Raw genomic sequence first — 17,416 nt, 5'->3', positions numbered from 1 at the left:
CTTAACGCAATTTTTCTACAAAAGGTATTGCTGCTATTCGTAATATCTTTGACCCAGGTGGCACTGTTTTCCTTTCATAGTCTCAAAGATAAATATAATATTGTGAATGGGCAGTTTTTATGTACTTACAAGCCCATCACTTTGCATATTCTCTCCCTCCCCCTTTGCTTGGTAGTAATGAAAAAGATGATCTTACAGTATTTCTTTACTTCTCTCGTTTGCTACTTTAAATTAAAAAAACTAGATGGCTCACTTCCCTCTTAGTACAACCTCTTTTTGGTCAACTACAGTGAATAGTTGGAAATATTTAATTCCTTCTTTAGATAATCAGGAACCTCTCCTAAAATATTATAACTCTACACTCCGTTACCTTTCTTCTGTTTCTTTACAAGAAACCCATGTTAAGATATTAAATCGAATTTATATTTCACAGGCCCAGAGGAGGCATATGGTTGCTGAAGAGACAGGTCAATGTCCCAAGTGCCATTTTACTACTGCTACAATTTTTCATAATCTATGACAATGTGAAAAGATATGTAAATTTTGGGGCAAAGTAATATTTTTTATAAATGACCTGTTCTCTCTGCGATTATGTGCAGATCCATTGGCTTTATGTTCTAACTTCGACAATTGGTTTCTAGGCCCGCATAAAAAGGCATTGCTTCCTCTGCTTACTAGCATTGTAGCGGTAGCAAAAAAAGATCATAATGCAAAATTGGACAGTGAAACTCCCCCTTTCTTAAGCTCGGTTAAATGTTTACTTTTACAAGTAATGCACTATGATAGACAAGCAACTTTACCCAATATTGAGAAGGGGGTTGTTAAGTTTTATAGAATATGGAGTTTCTTTATTGATAAGCTTGACTCACATAAACAAGCATCCATATTGAAATTATTCGAGACTACCGAATGGTATTTATACAGACAATTGTCTTGAACTGTATAATAATTGTCTTGTAAGTCTATTTTATATTAGCTTTGTTATGTCTGTGTGGGGTTTAGTGGGGTTTATCCCATTTTTGTATGGATGTATAAGTCTGTTCTTTTCAATTATTGTGATTTACTATGTTATATATTTCTTTCTTTTCTGAAAATATAATAAAAATGTGTTAGAAAAAAGAAACTGCGATCTGGTCACTGGTCCATCACCTATCTAGTGACCGGGCATCTAATTCAGCGTTTGTCCCCCTACCCTTTATTTATTCTCCTTCCTTAACACTAATTAACAAATACCATAAGTGTTGACCTATTGACTGTCTAGCTAGACACTGTCGAACTTATATTCATATATCTACTCCTGTCTAAAAGTCATCAGATTTGTTTATATTACAAATCACACTTACATAGATTATTCCAGACAGTATTTCTATCGGGAACCAGTAGGTTATTGAAGTTAATTTTAAAATCTGCAGATTTTTTCTTTTCTTCAAAAACTTTAAAAATAAATAAGGCTCAACATCCGGTTCCAGCATGAATGAGAGAAGCTGCGGCTTAGCGCGGCTCCGAGGAAAGTGCTGCAGGCGGCGCCCCCGTTACACCGTTTAACGGTCTACCTGGCTGGAGGGACTTGAGGAGTCTGGGAGCATTGCATGGAGATACTTTTCTCCCAAGCCGAGAAATAAACAGCGCCGGAGCTCCAAACCAGGTTCTCCTAAAACCAAGATAGTGGCCGCCCCATCCCCGGCGTTCCGACACAAACATGCAGCCGGATCAGACTCCTGCCTCTCACTGCACAGGACTCTTATCAAGATATGGTGAGAGCAATTAAATAAACCATTGCCCCTATGTTTAAAGAGTAGACTGATACTTTTAAGCATACTATGACCGAGTTAAAGGGACATTTATCTCAGCTCACACGCAGAGTTTTCTCAGGCTGAGGCACAGCTGGGTGCAGTTTTTCATGATGTGCAAAATTTTAAATCCTACACAACTGAGGTGCAAAAATTGATTTATTCCATGTCTAACAAATTGGATGACCTTGAAAACCAATCAAGGAGGAAAAATGTTGGCCTCCCAGAGTCACTTAAAGGGCCAGCGCTACATCTTTTCTTAGTCAATCCTTACTTACACCTTGCTAGAAGTGGAAGAAAAATTAGAGATATGGTATTTGAATGTGCGCCCTGATTAGGTCCAGCTGAAGATGACACCAATACCAGATCCAGAGTTACAATATTCCGATACCTAAATTATCTGCATAAGGAAATTATATGGGTGGCTTCCCGTCAAAAGAAATCCTTACAGTGGGAAGTTCACAAGCCACATCTGTTTCAGGATTATTCGTCAGAAGTCAACAGAGCGAGGAAGTAATTTTTGATGATTTGCAGCACTTTGATCCGGGATAACCGTAAATTTGTGATTTCCAGCAAGTTGATCAGGGATAACAAAAAAATTTGTGATTTGCAGCAAGTTGATCAGGAATAACCGTAATTTTGCACTCCTATATCCGAGATTACTCATTTTTGAAGGGGGCTCCGTTAAGGATATTTTAAGATATCGGCGGATAGGATAAAAGATGCCTTATGTGAAGTCAAAGCCGGCCCTAGCCAATTTGGTGCCCTAGGCAAAAATGTGTCATCCTGGCTAAGGATTATGGGAAGAATCTGTGCTATCTTGTGAGAGAGCCCTGATCGGGTTAGGAATAACTAGCTCACGATATTCGGAATAACGAGAGAGAGATCAACCTGAACTGTTAAGATGAACGTGAACTGTTATTGCAGATGAGCCAATAAACATAGTTGAAAATTATTATACTGTATTATCTATACAGGTTAATGCTCCATAGTGTGTCTTATTAATAATGTATTATTGCAACCAATAGAGAACCACTGTGTATTTCTGCTGTTATATCTTTACTATTTATTTGCACCAAATGTTGTGTATTATTCCTATGATTGTCCACATCTATAAATATATTATTCCTGCATTTCATAACAAACACGATATTCACAACATGCCCTTTGCCCCCAGTTATATATGGGGTATACCTAGTGTCTATAACAAATTATACACATACTATATATGTGGCCTAACTAAGAGGTGTCAGTATATGTAAAGGTCTGTGCCTGGTTTGCTGGAAGATTAAATCTGTATAGCCTGCAGTTTTTATTATTACATTGCATATATTTATTTTATATAGGTATGCCACTGCGGATGACAGGGAGAGAGTGTGGAGCTCAGCAGCCATTCTAAGCTCCTGAGAATAGAACTAACAAACTGCGACACGAGGCTCATCATGAGACTCCCGCCCGAGACCCGACTCCCGTGCACGACGCCACTGCGTTTGGCTCCGCCCACAGCTCGGCCCACCACCTGACTTCGAAAAGGTCCTTCGTCCACTGCTTCCTTTCTTCAGCTCTGTGATGGCGCTGCTGCCGCAATGGAGTCGTCTGAGGGGCGGGGCTCCGCCGCGTTCTGCTGACAGGTGGGGACTACCGGCCATCTTCCTATCTATGTGCTTCACCAGCTGCTTGTGGGCATGGGGAACACGTGCGCAGCGCTCACTTGTGGTCACAAGACATAGAATTTGCAAAGCTGCTATTTGAGAGCTGTGTCTCCGGTGTACTGTACATAAGTGCAGGGCAGCGGCCATTTGCTTGTAGATCAATTTTACCTAAAGTCTACGGCGCGTACTGTGTCAAAATGGCTTCCTAAGTAGAGACTGTCATCCTGTATACTAGCCTCTCCTCTCTTTTGTCCCTGATGGTATTTTCTGTATTTGGAGTCTGGAGAAAATTTAGAGGCCAGACTTTTCCGTCATCGGAGATTTTGCCGGCGAAAACTTATCGCGAGCGTCCCTCCGTATTTAGTTCCAGAACGGTGAAAACGGGACCCGGCAAAACGCAATAAAGAGAAAAGTTTTGAATTTTTTGGGGAAATCAGCCTGACACCCCCCAAAAGATGCTGTGACATGGGGGTTCACTATGGGTACCCCCGATTAGCTCTACTGAAGGTATTTGGGGTCTCAATAGGCGCTATTTAGCGTTTTGTTTTGAATGTTACACAGCCTGCAAGGCTCAGAATGACTGGCTGCTACTTAGGAGAGATGCTTTTAAGCCTTATTTGACTGGTGTTTACCTTTAAAACATCTTAATATTGTCGCTGTGTGGGTGATGGTAATTAGACTATGGAGGCATACTAGGTTCGGCGCTGGGCAGGGTAGCGGACCTTGAAAGAGGCACTCCTGCGCGCACCCTAAAAGTGGCATAGCCACAATAAAAAAAAGGAGTGTGTATCTAAGACGCACCCCCTTTTCACAACTTTTGGGGGCATGCCTGGCACTTACGGACATGTAAGGCTGCCAGGGTTTAGCTCCAGGGATTGGAGCACCCTGTGCCGGCCCCCTCCAGCACGCCCTATATTTGTGTGCAGCGAAGCCGCGTGTGACTGAGAATGGGGGCATGACCTAATTACCATAGGCCACGCCCCATGTGTGACGTTATTAGGAGGCGTGTCCGCCTCCAAATAACGGCAGGCTGGGGGGAGAATCACTAGCTGGACTTCCCCCAACCCTCTGCCGTCACTGAATGGATGCCGTGGGTGGAACAGCGGGACAGTAGTGTCCCACTGAAAACGGGATGTTGGGGAGGGGTGTGCCCTCTATGGGTGGTGCCCCTGTGTGACCGCTCAGGTCGAACACCCCCAGAGCCGGCCCTGCAGGCTGCCCCAAGTGCTCATATCTCAGTGAATAGACCGATGGTGATCGCTGCACCGCTGTGTTCTCCACCCGCTGGGCACAGTGGACGGCACCAGCAGACTGATTTAACGGGGCGCCTCTAAGAGGGGCAGGGCGCATTCTGCCCTTTAGAAATCGGGCAGGGTGTGGTGCCCCGCTAAAACAGCCTAGCGGGAATGCTAGGCTGATATCTTGACAAATTTCCTAGCTGTGGTAACAAAGTCACAATTAGTGTCCACTTCTCCTCTCCACCTGAATTACTTACCCACTTCTTATTACGTGGAGTGGTATTATCTGTATCTAGCAGGTTCAAAAGCACAAAAATCTAATAGCAGACATGCACCTTGACTGATTGCGGTCATGTGGGATTAGATATAGAGCACTCTTTCACTCCAAGGCTAACTCAACATAGTAAATCACAGTCACAGCAGTTTAAATCTAACGTTTCATGTCTATAATGACTGGAGAAATGTATTCTAGATATGAAACGTTGGATTTAAACTGCTGTGACTGTGATTTATTGTGATGTGTTGGTCCCTGACTGTCATCCATTTACATTTGTATTATTACCAATAAATTGGAGAAACACCCTGGCAAGCTACTTATCAGATGTGGAGAGTACTTCACATTGAGTGTCATATATAGATAGTGTACGCCCACAAAATATGTTGGTTAAGAAGAGGTCTAGTGACCTTAGTTAGCTTCAACGTTTCGGTTGTTTCCCTGACGAAAACTAAGCTCTCCAGACCTCTTCTGTCTTATTTTAATTGTAATAACTCTGTATATATGTGTGTATATGTATGTCCCTCTCATTCAGCAGCATTGCATCATTCATCAAATTGTCCCATTTGCTGTGCTGCGATGATAGACCCAAGGGCACGCGTGATCGGGGCGAAAAACTATGCGATCTATACAATATAGCTCTCCAATCTGTGTCAGAACGATATATCGTAACTTAAGACGGATCGGATAGTGTGTACCCAGCTTTAAGCTCCCCCTGGGTCCTAAGAACGGCATGTGCAGTTACACTCTTGTTCTGCTGTTGTATTAAGCCGTGTGAGAGACGGAATCACCGCCTGGCCGACAAAAGCAGAGTTCCCGGCAGCGGAAAGCCCGACAGCGCTGGAAATCCCGATCGTCGCCAAGGTAAGTTTAAACTAACCTAACCCTCCTTAGGGGTGCCTAACCCTAACCTCCCCCCCAAGTGCCTAACCCTAATCCCCCCTCTAAGTGCCTAATCCCCCAATTCCCCGCTGCCTTAACCTAAGTCCCCCGGGGGGGGAGTGCCTTCGATCGGGATGCCGGGCGCCGGTCTCCCGGCGTCGGGGAAATGACAGGTGTCTACATCTAGACGCCCAGCATTTCACCCTCGCCGGGATATGACAGTCGGGAAGCCGGCTGTCGGTATTAAGGCAGCCGGTTTCACGATTGTATACCGTGAGAGACGTGTTAAACCTTCTAAATAGGTCAAGTGAAGATGTTTTCCATAGGAACCAATCAGCTTCTAGCTATTAATTATCGATTATTTCAACTTAAATTAAACAACTCAATAATTGCTATGTAAAAAAAATTGTGCATTAAATATTTTAGGCTACTAGTTCCACCAGGTTTAATCGTGTTTGTTTTTATTTTTTTATTTTTCTGAGCCCGGTACTGCTTCAGGGGTCAGCATGAAGGAGAAACCAAAACTGCGTTTCATGAATAAAGTTCCTGATCTCGTTAAAGTAGTAAAAACCCCAAAGAACTTTAAAAGATATCCGCGGTCCTGCAAAAGAGGGACTGGACTTCAAGGAGGGAGAGTACGGCATTTTGGTAAGAAAATCACATCATGCCACAAAAGGGTAATCACGTGTCAGGAACAATATAACTTCATACATTCTATAGATTAAACTTCTGATATCTTGCTCACCGGAATGCAACATATCAACTCAACTTTTTGACATTACAGGGAATAGGGTTTAGTAGATTATGGGGTTACTTTGGTGGAAGGTGAGTATATAAGTGTTTTAAACAGGGGGGGCGGGGAGAAATGTAATAGCCTGCGCAATACAGGCACTGTCGACTTACAGGTGAGACTTCCCGATGTATATAGCAGCAATCATTTAAAAGAAAAAAACAAAACAGTTTGGGTTTGCCTTTTAAATGATTGCTTCTTAAAAACATCGGCCGGGAAATGGCTAATGCCTGCAATCCGCATTCTGGGCCTGATTCTGACCCGCTCGCGAGCGCTGTACGCTCGCAAGCGGGTCGATGGTGCCTAAGTGCACATGCGCACGACGGAGGGAGCTTCGTCGTGCGCATGCACGAGACCCGGCGAGCGACGGGGAATCCGTCGCTCAGGGTCTCGCACCAAAGGGGGCGTGCTGTCGATGTTGAGTGACAGCACACCCCCTTTGGTGGGCGTGCCGGGGGCATGGCTGCCAGACGGAGGCGTTCCCATGGGAACGTCTGAGTCCGGCCCCACTGACATCAGTACCTACCGCAGGGTCTCGTCGCAAGCCCAATGGTCAAGACCATCGCGACCATCATCATGGACGCTCGCTATAGCTGTGGGTGGTAACCCACAGCTATGCGAGCGTCCATGAGGCCGCTCCAAGTTGAGGTAGGAGGTCCCTGATTCAGAGCGAGCGCTCTGGTCAGAGCGTCCGGCTCTGAATCAGGCCCTCTGTTACTTACAGACAAAATCTCAGGTGCACAACTCCAAATCATCAATAATATATATAAATGCAATAAAATTTTGCAATCAATAGAGGTTTTTAGCATAATCATGGCCAAGCTTATGGGCCTACCCACCATATCCAGATAACCTCTTTCGGGTAGGTCCCTAACATACTAAGGTTCAAATCCAGAGCACAGGACCCCCCAAAAACCGGCCAGGCTAAGCTGCCCCAGGGCACCACCATAGTAAGAAAAGTGCAGTGTAAAGAGATAGTTAGGAGCAGCTGCTGCTGCATATAAAGAATGAAAATAAAAAAGTGAAGTACATATATATTAGACACACAGTGAAGGGTTAAAATGTGTTATAAAGGAAAATGTGTTATACTGCAGTGCCCTGAGACAGATTAACCAACGCAATCCAGGGGGACCCACGCCCCAAAAATGAACCAAAATTGCACTACAGTTTATAATTTGTAGGACTTACCTAGAATTGTGCCTAATACAGTGTGCATATACATTACCATAGTCCATGCTTTTAAACCAATAAGGAAGAGTGCCAGTCCAGAATGAGGGCGTCTCCTTTCCCTCAGATGTGCAACAAAGCACATTAAATGGAGTATATGGGAAAGATTTCTGGACTGCACAACCTGACTATATATTAGGGGTGAGCGGGTTCGGATTTCTGAAATCCGAACCCCCCCGATCCGAGTCCGATCCGAGTCAGGCTCGACTTTTCCCGCCTGACTCGGATCTGAAATCGAGGCAAAACGTCATCATCCCGCCTTCCGAGTCTCGCGGGTTTTGGATCCTATATAAGGTACCCGCGTCTGCGCCATTTTCTCACTCGGCTGTGGACAGTGAAGAGGGAGGGTGGGAGTTAGGGCTGTGTAGTGTAGTGTAGTGTAGTGCTGCTGTTGTCCACTACTTCAAAGTCCATAGGGGCTGGCTGTGTTGTGCTGTGCTGCTGTTGTTAATAGGGGCTGTGTCCACTACTTCAAAGTCCATAGGGGCTGGCTGGACTGTGTTGTGCAGTCAGTTCTCCATAGGGGCTGTGTCCACTCCAAAGTCCTGTGCAGTGTCCCAGTCCTAAAGGAGTGCTGTAGTGTTGTCCAGGGGGTGCTCTGTCCATCAGGGGTGCTCCCCCCAAGTGCTAAAAAAATAATATATTTTCTGTGTTTGTGAATTGTGTGCGCAGTAGCCGCACGTGCATCAACAAAGTAGTGCCAAGCGTGCGCCTGTGTCATAAGTAAAGGGCCGGCTGGCTTGACCGTTAAAGGGTGCTGTAACCCCCGAAAGTACACTCCAGTCCAAACCAAAAAAAAATTATTTTCTGTGTTTGTGAATTGTGTGCGCAGTAGCCGCACGTGCATCAACAAAGTAGTGCCAAGCGTGCGCCTGTGTCATAAGTAAAGGGCCGGCTGGCTTGACCGTTAAAGGGTGCTGTAACCCCCGAAAGTACACTCCAGTCCAAACCAAAAAAAAATTATTTTCTGTGTTTGTGAATTGTGTGCGCAGTAGCCGCACGTGCATCAACAAAGTAGTGCCAAGCGTGCGCCTGTGTCATAAGTAAAGGGCCGGCTGGCTTGACCGTTAAAGGGTGCTGTAACCCCCAAAGTACACTCAAGTCCAAACCAAAAAAAAAATTATTTTCTGTGTTTGTGAATTGTGTGCGCAGTAGCCGCACGTGCATCAACAAAGTAGTGCCAAGCGTGCGCCTGTGTCATAAGTAAAGGGCCGGCTGGCTTGACCGTTAAAGGGTGCTGTAACCCCCAAAGTACACTCCAGTCCAAACCAAAAAAAAAATTATTTTCTGTGTTTGTGAATTGTGTGCGCAGTAGCCGCACGTGCATCAACAAAGTAGTGCCAAGCGTGCGCCTGTGTCATAAGTAAAGGGCCGGCTGGCTTGACCGTTAAAGGGTGCTGTAACCCCCAAAGTACACTCCAGTCCAAACCAAAAAAAATATTATTTTCTGTGTTTGTGAATTGTGTGCGCAGTAGCCGCACGTGCATCAACAAAGTAGTGCCAAGCGTGCGCCTGTGTCATAAGTAAAGGGCCGGCTGGCTTGACCGTTAAAGGGTGCTGTAACCCCCAAAGTACACTCCAGTCCAAACCAAAAAAAAAATTATTTTCTGTGTTTGTGAATTGTGTGCGCAGTAGCCGCACGTGCATCAACAAAGTAGTGCCAAGCGTGCGCCTGTGTCATAAGTAAAGGGCCGGCTGGCTTGACCGTTAAGGGTGCTGTAACCCCGAAAGTACACTCCAGTCCAAACCAAAAAAAAAATTATTTTCTGTGTTTGTGAATTGTGTGCGCAGTAGCCGCACGTGCATCAACAAAGTAGTGCCAAGCGTGCGCCTGTGTCATAAGTAAAGGGCCGGCTGGCTTGACCGTTAAAGGGTGCTGTAACCCCCAAAGTACACTCCAGTCCAAACCAAAAAAAAATTATTTTCTGTGTTTGTGAATTGTGTGCGCAGTAGCCGCACGTGCATCAACAAAGTAGTGCCAAGCGTGCGCCTGTGTCATAAGTAAAGGGCCGGCTGGCTTGACCGTTAAAGGGTGCTGTAACCCCCAAAGTACACTCAAGTCCAAACCAAAAAAAAAATTATTTTCTGTGTTTGTGAATTGTGTGCGCAGTAGCCGCACGTGCATCAACAAAGTAGTGCCAAGCGTGCGCCTGTGTCATAAGTAAAGGGCCGGCTGGCTTGACCGTTAAAGGGTGCTGTAACCCCCAAAGTACACTCCAGTCCAAACCAAAAAAAATATTATTTTCTGTGTTTGTGAATTGTGTGCGCAGTAGCCGCACGTGCATCAACAAAGTAGTGCCAAGCGTGCGCCTGTGTCATAAGTAAAGGGCCGGCTGGCTTGACCGTTAAAGGGTGCTGTAACCCCCGAAAGTACACTCCAGTCCAAACCAAAAAAAAATTATTTTCTGTGTTTGTGAATTGTGTGCGCAGTAGCCGCACGTGCATCAACAAAGTAGTGCCAAGAGTGCGCCTGTGTCATAAGTAAAGGGCCGGCTGGCTTGACCGTTAAAGGGTGCTGTAACCCACAAAGTACACTCCAGTCCAAACCAAAAAAAAAATTATTTTCTGTGTTTAGCCGCACGTATATATCAAATCGATATAACATAAATGGAGGACCAAACTTTCTCCGATAAAAATAAAATAGAGAAAGATCAAGAACCACTTCCTCCTAGTGCTGAAGCTGCTGCCACTAGTCATGACATAGACGATAACATGCCATCAACGTCGTCTGCCAAGGCCGATGCCCAATGTCATAGTAGAGGGCACATACAATCCCAAATGGCAAAGTTCAGGAAAATGACCTTGAAAAAGACATTTAAATCAGCTGAAGAGAAACGTAAACTTGCCAATATGCCATTTACGACACGGAGTGGCAAGGAACGGCTAAGGTCGATCCCTAGTATGTTCATGACTAGTGGTTCAGCTTCACATGACGATGGAAGCCCTCCTCCCACTAAAAAAATCAAAAGAGTTAAGCTGGCAAAAGCACAGCGAAGAACTGTGCTTTCTAAGTAGATATCACAAATCCCCAAGGAGAGTCCAAGTGTGGTGGTGGTTGCGATGCCTGACCTTCCCAGCACTGGACGGGAAGAGGTGGCTCTTTCCACCATTTGCACGCCCCCTGCAAGTGCTGAAAGGAGCACCCACAGTCCACTTGCTGATATGCAAATTGAAGATGTCACTGTTGAAGTACAACAGGATGAGGATACTGGTGTAGCTGGCGCTGAGGAGGAAGTTGGCGAGGAGGATTCTGATGGTGATGTGGTTTGTTTAAATCAGGCTCCGGGGGAGACAGTTGTTGTCCGTGGGATGAAAAAGCCCATCACGGTCATGCCTGGGCAGAAGACCAAACATTCCACCTCTTTGGTCTGGCAATATTTCTATCCAAATCCGGACAACAACTGTCTTGCCATATGTACCATATGTAAAGGTGAAATAAGTAGGGGTAGGGACGTCAACCACCTAGGAACATCCTCCCTTATACGGCACCTGTAGCGCGTTCATAAAAAGTTACTGTCAAGTTCAGAAACTTTGGCTAAGACCGTAAGCAGTCCAGGGACACCTAAATCCTGTTGTCCTGTTGTATCCAAGCGCCTGCAAACCACACCGTCAACTCCCTCCTCGTCAATTTCCTCCTTAGTCAGGATCGGAAGTAGTCCTGCAGGCCATGTCACTGGCATGACTGACTCTCCTATCCGGGATTCCTCTGGAGGATCCTGCATTGCTACGCCTACTGCTGCCGCTGCTGCTGTTGCTGCTGCTGGGAGTCGTTCATCATCCCAGAGAGGAAGTAGGAACACCACTACTTTTACTAAACAATTGACCCTCCAACAGTCCTTAGCGAGGAGTATGAAGTACGACAGCAGTCATCCTGAAGCAAAACGTATAACTGAGGCCTTGACTGCTATGTTGGTGTTAGACGTGCGTCCGGTATCCGCCATTAGTGCAGTGGGATTTAGACAATTGATGGAGGTAGTGTGTCCCCGGTTCCAAATCCCGTCTAGATTCCACTTCACTAGGCAGGCGATACCGAGACTGTACAGAAACGTCAGAAAAAGTGTACTCAGTGTCCTGAAAAATGCCGTTGTACACAATGTCCACTTAACCACGGACATGTGGACAAGTGGAACAGGGCAGACTAAGGACTATATGACTGTGACAGCCCACTGGGTAGATGTATCACCTTACGCAGCAACAGCAGCAGCGTCACCAGTAGCAGCATCTCAGAAACGCCAGCTCGTTACAAGGCAGGCTACGCTGTGTATCACCGGTTTCAGTAAGAGGCACACCGCCGACATCCTCTTAGAGAAACTGAGGGAAATCATCGCCCAGTGGCTTACCCCACTTAGACTCTCCTGGGGATTTGTGATATCTGACAACGCCACCAATATTGTGCGGGCATTACATCTGGGCAAATTCCAGCACGTCCCATGTTTTGCTCACACAATAAACTTGGTGGTGCAGAATTTTCTGAAAAGCGACAGGGGCGTGCAGGAGACGCTTTGGGTGGCCCGAAAAATTTCTGGCCACTTTCGCCATTCAGCGACTGCGTGCCGAAGACTGGAGCGCCAGCAAACACTCTTGAACCTGCCCCGCCATCACCTGAAGCAAGAGGTTGTGACGCGGTGGAACTCAACCCTCTATATGCTTCAGAGGATGGAGGAGCAGCAAAAGGCCATTCAAGCCTATACATCCACCTATGACATAGGCAAAGGAGGGGGTATGCACCTGACTCAAGCGCAGTGGAGAATGATTTCCGTGTTGTGCAAGGTTCTCCAGCCCTTCGAACTTGCCACACGTGAAGTCAGTTCAGACACTGCCAGCTTGAGTCAGGTCATTCCCCTCATCAGGCTTTTGCAGAAGCAGCTGGAGAAAGTGAAGGAGGAGCTAAGACGGAGCGATTCCGCTCGGCATGTGGGACTTGTGGATGAAGCCCTTCATTCGCTTTGCCAGGATTCCAGGGTGGTCAATCTGTTGAAATCAGACCACTACATTTTGGCCACCGTGCTCAATCCTAGGTTTAAAGCCTATGTGGTGTCTCTCTTTCCGGCCGACACAAGCCTGCAGAGGTGCAAAGACCTGCTGGTGAACACACTGTCAGCTGAAGCGGAACGTGACACGTCAACGGCTCCTTCTTCATTTTCTCCCGCAACTGGGGCTGCCAGGAAAAAACTTAGGTATCCTAAGCAACCCGCTGGCGGTGATGCAGGGCAGGCAGGACCAAGTTTGGACATCTGGTCCGGACTGAAGGACCTGGCAACAATTTCTGACATGTCTACTGTCACTGCATATGATACTGTCACCATTGACAGAATGGTGGAGGATTACATCGGTGACAGCATCCAAGTAGGCATGTCAGACAGTCCATACCTGTACTGGCAGGAAAAAGAGGCAATTTGGAGGCCCCTGTACAAACTGGCTCTATTTTACCTGAGTTGCCCCCCCTCCAGTGTGTTCTCCGAAAGAGTGTTTAGTGCAGCCGGGAACCTTGTCAGCGAAAGGCGTAGGAGGTTGCTTCCACAGAATGTGGAGAAGATGATGTTCATCAAAATGAATTATCAGCTCTTCCAGGGAGACCAGCCTCCAGAACGTACAGAGGGACCTGTGGTGGTGGATTCAAGTGGGGACGAGTTAATACTTTGTGAGGATCAGGATGTACACACTGAAGAGGGTGAGGAATCGGTGGATGAGGAGGATGAGGATGACATCTTGCCTCCGTAGAGCCAGTTTGTGCAGGGACACATTAATTGCCAGCTTGTTTTGTGGGGGCCCAAACGAACCAATCATTTCAGCCACAGTTGTGTGGCAGACCCTGGCGCTAAAATGATTGGTTTGTTAAAGTGTGCATGTCCTGTTTATACAACATAAGGGTGGGTGGGAGGGCCCAAGGACAATTCCATCTTGCACCTCTTTTTTTTCTTTGCATTATGTACAGTTTGGGGCCTAGTTTTTCAAACTGCCATCCTGTCTGCCACTGCAGTGTCACTCCTAGATGGGTCACGTGTTTGTGCCGCCCACTCGTGTCGCTTAGCATAGTCATCCAGCTACCTCGGTGCAACGTTTTGGACATAAAAACACTATTGTGAGGTGTGAGGTGTTCAGAATAGACTGGAAATGAGTGGAAATTAAGGTTATTGAGGTTAATAATAGCATAGGAGCAGAAAAACCTACAAATTCTGTGATTTTAGCTGTTTTTATGCTTTTTAAAAAAAAATACAGATCCAAAACACAAAACCCAGAACCCAAAACACGGAAGGGTGGTTTTGGCAAAACCAATCCAGATCCAAAACACGAAGAAAGATCCAGATCCAAAACCAAAACACGAAAAGTGGCCGGTGCACACCCCTACTATATATACAATGGGAGGTGCTACCTGATGAGACTAATTGCAGGCACAGAAACAGACAAAATCTCAGGTGCACAACTCCAAATCATCAATAATATATATAAATGCAATAAAATTTTGCAATCAATAGAGGTTTTTAGCATAATCATGGCCAAGGTTATGGGCCTACCCACCATATCCAGGTAACCTCTTTCGGGTAGGTCCCTAACATACTAAGGTTCAAATCCAGAGCGCAGGACCCCCCAAAAACCGTCCAGGCTAAGCTACCCAGGGCACCACCAGAGTAAGAAAAGTGCAGTGTAAAGAGATAGGAGCAGCTGCTGCTGCATATAAAGAATGAAAATAAAAAAGTGAAGTACATATATATTAGACACACAGTGAAGGGTTAAAATGTGTTATAAAGGAAAATGTGTTATAATGCTTACCCCAGAATGTCTACAATAATTATCTGCTTATAATATTTTTAGTTTCTAAACAGCAGTTTTACTATGAGATAAACTGCGCTGACCTCTTGTGGTCACAGAATGACACTGCATACTATTTGATGATAAATTGACATAATTTTTTTTTTTTTCCCATTTTAATGCAGGCTCTAGGAGGGGGTTACTTAAATTGGGGTCACTTTGAAATGATGCGTTTGACCTTGAATCACAAATTTGACCCCAAAACAACCTTCAGCAACTGGCTAATAGAATCCCCCAGCAAACCCATTACACACAAAGGACTTGGTCAGCGTATGGGAGGGGGAAAAGGAGCAGTGGACCATTACGTCACCCCAGTTAAAGCCGACCAGCTTATCCTAGAAGTGGGAGGCCGCTGTGAATTCGAGGACGTGCTGCCAATGCTGACACAAGTGGCCAAGAAGCTTCCGTTCCCAGCACAGGCCGTTAGTAGGGAATCTCTGAGACAGGCCAGAGAGGAGCTGGAAGAGCGAATAAAAAACAACCAGAACCCATGGACTTTTGAGCGACTGATCACACGTAATATGATGGGTTGTCGGAAGTATCTTAGTCCATACGACCTTCATTACAAGGGCAGATATTGGGGCAGGTTCTATTTGAAAAATCGTGTATGAAAGGAATGTTTATTGAGCCATTGAACTACGACAAAATGGAGCCTGTTATCAACCAAAGATTATAACGTGTCAAACAATTAAAAACTTACTCTGCTGTTTTCCATTTAAGGTCATTTAATTTTTTTTCTCCCAGTATCTATTTATAACGCCTTGCCTGCAGTCAGGACAATAAAGAAATACTTCTAAATCAATGTTATCATCTGGATTCTAAACATGTAGTATTTCTTCATCAGGTACACGTTTTGAGTTTAGAAACCCTTCTCAAGAGGATAGAGAGGCAAAGTATAGTAACAAATATATGCTTACACATAGGCGAAACTAGGGGGTGGTCTGGGTGTGCACCGGAACACCCATTACAATCGTGGCTGCAAATTAAAAAAAGCTACTTAAGGCCGTTGCGTGGCCGCGGCTCCAAGTAGCTCCGCCTCCTGCAGTCCACTCTGGCTGCTTGGTGGGCCCAGCTTTCTGTTTGTAAAGAGCGATGTGACATAATGACATCACGTCACACCCGCCCACACTGTGCGCAGTTCACGTGTGTGATTATGTGAACTGAGGAGCTTCTAATACCGGCACGTCGCTCATGCAGGGGCATGCTGGGCAGAGGGGCATGTGCCTCTGACTTGGACCCTATTGCATTTTAAAGTTTGCACCCGCCATTGGCATCCCTATTGGTATAGCTTGGCACTGCCGTGGGCTACCTATCATTGCCTCTATAGCCAAGCCACATTAATCATTGCAGCAGCATTGCAGGTCCAACAGAACTCACAGCGCGGCATCATCAGAGATCTTCCTGAGCACAGGACATCGAGGTATATCATGGTATATTTCGTTAAGCATCTTCCAGGGGTGGGGGTATCAGGAGTATGGACAAATGGGCAGGGGAAACGGGGAGAACCAGGAAGGAAAGAGGGTGGAAGTCTGAGAGATAGAGGAAGAATGACTGGTGAAGGAAAGGCAGGAGCAGTGAAGAAGAAATATGGAGAGAGTAAGGGGGGTCAGGGTAGAGAATAGAGCAGGGGGGTCAGGGTAGAGACTAGAGCAGGGGGGTCAGGGTAGAGACTAGAGCAGGGGGTCAGGGTAGAGAATAGAGCAGGAGGGTCAGGGTAGAGACTAGAGCAGGGGTGTCAGGGTAGAGACTAGAGCAGGGGTGTCATGGTAGAGACTAGAGCAGGGGGTTAGGGTAGAGAATAGAGCAGGAGGGTCAGGGTAGAGACTAGAGCAGGGGGGCCAGGGTAGAGACTAGAGCAGGGGGTCAGGGTAGAGACTAGAGCAGGAGGGTCAGGGTAGAGACTAGAGCAGGGGTGTCAGGGTAGAGACTAGAGCAGGGGTGTCAGGGTAGATAATAGAGCAGGGGGTCAGGGTAGAGAATAGAGCAGGGGGTCAGGGTAGAGACTATAGTAGGGGGGTAAGGGTAGAGAATAGAGCAGGGGGGTCAGGGTAGAGACTAGAGCAGGGGGGTCAGGGTGGAGAATAGAGCAGGGGGGTATGGGTAGAGACTAGAGCAGGGGGTCTGGGTAGAGAATAGAGCAGGGGGGTCAGGGTAGAGACTAGAGCAGGGGAGGTCTGGGTAGAGAATAGAGCAGGAGGTCAGGGAAGAGAATAGAGCAGGGGGTCAGGGTAGAGACTAGAGCAGGGGGGTAAGGGTAGAGAATAGAGCAGTGGGTCAGGGTAGAAAATAGAACATGGGGTTAGGGTAGAGAATAGAGCAGGGGGGTCTGGGTAGAGAATAGAGCAGGGGGGTCAGGGTAGAGACTAGAGCAGGGGGGGGTCAGGGTAGAGAATAGAGCAGGAGGTCAGGGAAGAGAATAGAGCAGGGGGGGCATGGTAGAAAATAGAACGTGGGGTTAGGGTAGAGAATAGAGCAGGGGGGTCAGGGTAGAGAATAGAGCAGGGGGTCAGGGTAGAGACTAGAGCAGGGGGGTCAGGGTAGAAAATAGAGCAGGGGGTCAGGGTAGAGACTAGAGCAGGGGGTCAGGGTAGAGACTAGAGCAGGGGGTCAGGGTAGAGAATAAAGCAGGGGGTCAGGGTAGAGAATAGGAGCAGGGGGTCAGGGTAGAGAATAGAACATGGTGTTAGGGTAGAGACTAGAGCAGGGGGTCAGGGTAGAGAATAGGACATGGGGTTAGGGTAGAGACTAGAGCA

General features: G+C 46.5%; 2 protein-coding genes across 2 annotated transcripts in view; both read left to right on the top strand.

The window, feature by feature from the left end:
- LOC148522909 (alpha/beta hydrolase domain-containing protein 17C-like) overlaps positions 1 to 17,416 on the top strand; it is a 541,817-nt gene that overhangs the window by 66,438 nt on the left and 457,963 nt on the right. The gene's annotated exons all lie outside the window — the stretch shown is intronic.
- LOC148522918 (large ribosomal subunit protein uL16m-like) lies at positions 3,916 to 15,412 on the top strand. Its single transcript, XM_088473561.1, is given in 4 exon segments — positions 3,916 to 3,949; positions 6,319 to 6,417; positions 6,419 to 6,484; positions 14,789 to 15,412. Coding segments are annotated over 3 exon segments (627 nt in total). The 5' UTR covers positions 3,916 to 3,949; positions 6,319 to 6,342; the 3' UTR covers positions 15,275 to 15,412.

Source organism: Taudactylus pleione, unplaced genomic scaffold (genome assembly GCF_031769625.1).
Source record: "Taudactylus pleione unplaced genomic scaffold, aTauple2 ptg000136l, whole genome shotgun sequence".
NCBI classification, from domain to species: Eukaryota; Metazoa; Chordata; class Amphibia; order Anura; family Myobatrachidae; genus Taudactylus; species Taudactylus pleione.
Note: the sequence above shows the minus strand (reverse complement) of the source record. Positions and strands in the feature narration are given on the sequence as shown.